The sequence below is a fragment of the Mytilus californianus genome, unplaced genomic scaffold (genome assembly GCF_021869535.1).
Source record: "Mytilus californianus isolate M0D057914Y unplaced genomic scaffold, xbMytCali1.0.p SCAF_9, whole genome shotgun sequence".
Classification (NCBI taxonomy): Eukaryota; Metazoa; Mollusca; class Bivalvia; order Mytilida; family Mytilidae; genus Mytilus; species Mytilus californianus.
Window position 1 is genome coordinate 65,772,879 of NW_026262745.1, and position 5,134 is coordinate 65,778,012.

The 5,134-nt window shown below is 34.6% G+C and overlaps 1 protein-coding gene across 1 annotated transcript; it reads left to right on the top strand.

Moving 5' to 3' along the window:
* The first annotated feature begins 496 nt into the window (after window positions 1–496).
* Window positions 497–2,214, top strand: LOC127716336 (uncharacterized). Its single transcript, XM_052222503.1, has one exon. It carries the CDS (start codon window positions 549–551, stop codon window positions 2,019–2,021), a length of 1,473 nt encoding a protein of 490 aa, XP_052078463.1. The 5' UTR covers window positions 497–548; the 3' UTR covers window positions 2,022–2,214.
* The last annotated feature ends 2,920 nt before the right edge of the window (window positions 2,215–5,134 follow it).

Consider the following 5,134-nt stretch of genomic DNA (forward strand, 5'->3'; position numbering starts at 1 on the left):
TTTAGCAAAGGCACTCTTGGGGCAAACATTATAGAGAATGATATAAAGAGGATCTGTTTTACACGAACTCTGCAATGTTTCCATGACTCACAATCCAACCTTTATTCAAATACATGTTTTTACATGTCACACATCAAATGTACTCGATTTACCTTTCAAGGAAAGACTATACATGTATATGTATACGATAAATCTATCATAAAAGTTATTATTTATTTTTATTCGAACATAGTTGTACGATAATTTATTTTTCTAGTAACCAATGAGTTCTTATTACAGATAACGTAACAAAAAACATATCAATAGCACTGTATCGTTATCTGTGTCAGAATATAGTAGGAACAGAAGATCACGTTAAACAGCTCAGATGGATTAACACCGTCCGTGATAACTTGTTTAGTGATGAAAAGATGACATTTATTACAAGTGGAAGTTTCGGGGAAGGACTTGAGATGCGAGGCAGCGATTTTGATCTTATGGTTGTTGATAAAAGAAGACAGGTTCATACTGTGAAATCCAGTTCACATTCGTATCTTGGATATTTGACAATGGATACAGATGATGTGAATCCTGGTTTTACTCTATTGCGTGTCAATAATACATTTGGTTTGTCCCCAAACCTTGTACAACTTAATGGTAAATATTATTTATCAAGCGCGTTAGTTAGACAAGAACAAGTGATTAGTGACAAAACACTTAGTATTCATGGACCGTGTATATCTGACCAAAATGGACTGATAGATGTGGCCTCATGTCTTCATTGCAAAACTTGGGTATCAACCGCAACAAAGTGGACAACCAGACCAAGCAATCAATGGCCAAGTCATAATGTGAAACAACGTATTATAGAACACGGTGTACTCTTTGTACCGATCGGAGTAAAGGGATCTCCAAATGAAGATCTTCAATGGCGAATATCCTTTTCAGTTGGGGAAAAACTTCTTATAAATACCTTTACACACACTCAATTAATATGCTATGCCCTCTTAAAAATTCTCTTGAAAGATGTTGTTGCTACTGATTCTGAATGTAAAGATTTACTCTGTTCATATTTTCTGAAAACAATTATTTTCTGGATATCCGAAGAACTACCCCAATGTGCATGGAAACCTAACAGTCTTATACCTTGCTTTATGCGATGTTTAAGAAGACTGATTTATTGTGTCAAGTATTCAGTTTGCCTGCATTATTTCATTCCTGACAACAACATGTTTGAGAACAAGATAGAGGGTCGTGCTCGTGATATACTTTACGAAAAACTATTTACACTACATAGTTATGGTTGGCGATGCCTTTTATTTTCCGATCAGATATCTAAATTTCATCAATCAATGCCGAATTTTCATATCGAACCACATTCATTGTATGTACCTGAAGTTGTTACAATAGTTAATTCGTCTCAATTGCAATCTGCAAATAATTTGGTCACAAGTATGATGAAAATTAGAGGAAAAAAATGTAAAATTTCAAAAAAGATTGTTTCGTGTCAGAAATCTTCAATAAAATACTTATACACATACTTTATGTCAATCGCGTGTTCAATACGTGCCCAGACTTTACCACTGACCAGTACATGCAGTAATAAATACCAATACACACAGTATAGATCTTGTCTTAGTACATTACAACAGAATATCTATCATGACGCTGTTTCTGGATGGCTGATGTTAGCTTCGTTTTTCTATAAGACAAAACAGTACAATAAAGCGTTACGCATCATCGAGTATTCTATATCGAAATATACTCCCGCAAAACTGTTCCGTTCCATGGATGTGTTGGATATAGATCACCGAATACTTAAACTGAAAACAATCCAGAAGAAAAGCATTGTTCAACAGTGGAAAATAATGTTAGTAGATGTTATGATATTCGAACAGAACTCTTTATTAATACCTTACGAACTTCTTAGGGAAGTTGAGAATGACATGTGTAGTATTCAGACTATACAGTATGCTTATTTCCTTAAGTTTCGTTGTCATTATCATCTCAATAACGCCGGGCAATGTCAGGATTCCCTATAAGATCTACGACTGCGTAGAGGAGGCAAATTATATTTTATAGAAAATAGAGATGCCGACTTTTCAGCCTACAATCTCACTGTAGTTGATTTTGGGATAATCGTGGATATCAAGCATTATAAAAATATTCCACATGTAGATCAGGAACTGCTAACCCTTTTGCCATTTGATAAAGGACTTTCCATTTTTAATTTTCCTTGGTATTTTTGTTATTTTACTTTTTTTTTCAGAGCACTTGAGTTCACCCAAGGTGTTTGGTGGGGTTCGTGTTGCGGAGTTTTAAGTTTTCTCCTTAGTGTTTGATATTGTTGTTTGTCTCGTTGTCGTATTTATACGACCACAAATGTTTGCGGCCGTATAATGGTATGGCGAGGTGGTCATCAGCGTAGTCTCGTCGTCGTCGTCGTCCGAAGATATTTGGTTTCGAAACAATAACTTGAGTATAAGTGTATGGATCTCTATGAAATTGTACCACAAGGTTTTATACCACAAAAGGAAGGTTGGGATTGATTGTGGGGGTTATTTTCTTAACTGTTTTGGAATTAGGGACCAAAAAGTGGCACAAAACATGAATTTTCTGGTTTCTGGACAATAACTTGAGTATACATGAAAGTCTATGGATCTCTATGCAATTGTACCATAAGGTTCTATACCAAATAAAAGGAAGATTCTGATTGATTTTGGGGGTTATGACTCTAGCCGTTTAGGAATTAAGGGCCAGCAAAAAGGGGCCAAAAACAATACTTTTTTTAATACTTTGTATTAATTGCATATTTCTTGACCAATTGCAATCATGGGGTTTAATTTAAAGTCTTGAAATTTTGGGGTTCTTTAATATGCTGAATCTAACTGTGTGTTTGGATTTTGGGCCCCGTTTTTAAATTTGTCCACATTGAGGTCCAAAGGGTCCAAAATTAAATTTTCGTTTGATTTCATCAAATATTGAATTTTTGAGTTTTTTGATATACCGAATCTAACCGTCTATTTATATTTTCGATCCTTGGCCCCGTTTTCAAATTGGTACACACTGAGGTCCAAAGGGTTCAAAATTAGACTTTGTTTGATTTCAACAAAAATTAAATTCTCTGGGGTTCTTTGGTATGCTGAATCTAACCGTGGATTTAGATATTTAATTTTGGGCCTGGTTGTCCAATTCGTTCACATTGAGGTCAAAAGGGTTCAAATTAAACTTTGTTTAATTTCATCAAAAATTGAATTTTAGGAGTCCTATGACCATCATACGTAAATGTCCAATTTCAAATTTTTAAGTTCACATTCATTCTGTGTCAGAAACCTATGCTGTTTCAAATATTTAATCACAATCCAAACTCAGTGCTGTATCAAGCTTGAATGTTGTGTCCATACTTGCCCCAACTGTTGAAGGTTCGACCTATGCGGTCGTATTAAGCTGCGCACTGCGGAGCATCTGATTATTTTTGGCCTTGGTATTGTCTGTTTTGGCTGATTTTCCAATGCAACCTTGGTATCTTCTTTCTTTCTTTTGACAGCTCATTGAATTTACTGCTACATGCCAGGACGTGCTCGTTATTCAAAGGAATTTATCAAATGTGATGCGTTTTAGAGAGAAACTTCACAATGAACCACCGGGGTTAAAATGTCGTATTATCTTTCACTGTGTGTCGTGTATGTCAAAATACAGTAACAACAACCATGTTTAAAAAAAAATACAAACATTTCTTTTAAGAAGAAGGAATATAAGATGCTTAATTATATAAAAGAGAGGAAAAAGATACCAAAGGAACATTCAAAAACTCATAAGTTGAAATTAAACGGACAACGTCATTGCAAAAATGAAAAGACCAAAAGACAAACAACAGTACACAAAAAAAAAACAAAAAAAAGAACAACATAGAAAACTGAAGACTGCGCAACACCAACACCACCAAAAACCGGGATGATCTCAGGTGCTCCAGAAGGGTAAGCATATCCTCCTCAACATGTGGCACCCTTATATAACAGTTGCGTCAATTTCATTTTAGCAACAACCAAAAATAATCCAACACAATTTTCATTATTATAATTATAATTTATAATATCTACTTATTCTATCACAATATATTTTGATGTACCATATCATAATGGTAATGCAGCATATCACACTATGGCGATATAGAATACAATAATAGAAAAGAAAGGATATGGGGTAATTTATTCGTCCATGACACAAAACCAGTATGTGCACAGCAAAAAACATAAAAAGCAAAGGAACAGCGCTTTTATTGCTCATGTTGCTGTTCTTCATCTCAAAGTCACAGCGAGGCCTTCAACACGGAGCAAACAAACTCTTACCTCACTGCAAGTTTAAGACGGCCCCTTTGAGCGGATTTCGTTACAACTGTGAATTGAGGAACACAATTAAAGTAATATAAATAAAATAAATCTGACAAAGAAATCAAACATGTACCATTTCTTATTTCCATTTTTGATAAGATTAGCTCAGAGAAATGATTTTAAGATGAATTCGGTTGTGTCAAAAAAGATTGTACGTGTACATACATCATCAACAGAATAATCTTGGGATATTCGAAGGCTACAAATGCAAGTACATGTTGCATGATTGTGTTCTTCGTGATGAATCTTTGCATTGATTCAGCTGGTTCAACTTGTTTTGCTTTTAGTTGATTAAACCCAGTCGCGTATTAGGGCTAACCAGGCCTAGTGCGAACTTAAACAAATGAAGCAGAGCCATTATGTGTATAGAGAAGGACTGCCTACAAATGAGAAAAGTACCAGTCCTCATGAAAATACAATTAAACCCCTGTACATGTTACTTACTAAAAATTCAGAATGAACTTTACCTTTAAGTCTTCACTCATATTACATGTATCAAGATGTACTACATGTAGATTTGTACATGTATTTGTAATGAAAATCAATGGGAGTCTGGTTACATTAAAGTATACGGGAAACATGCAGTCATTATTCAATTAAGAGGAATATTTTATGCCGCATTATGGCTACCAAAATCTGCAGACCTTATAATATTGACCATATAATAATTTAAAAAGTATAGTTACGGGATAAAAAACTCGTAGGTTTTACTTATGTCATAATTAAATTCCTCTAGATTTTACGAGATTTGAGAGGACTTGGAG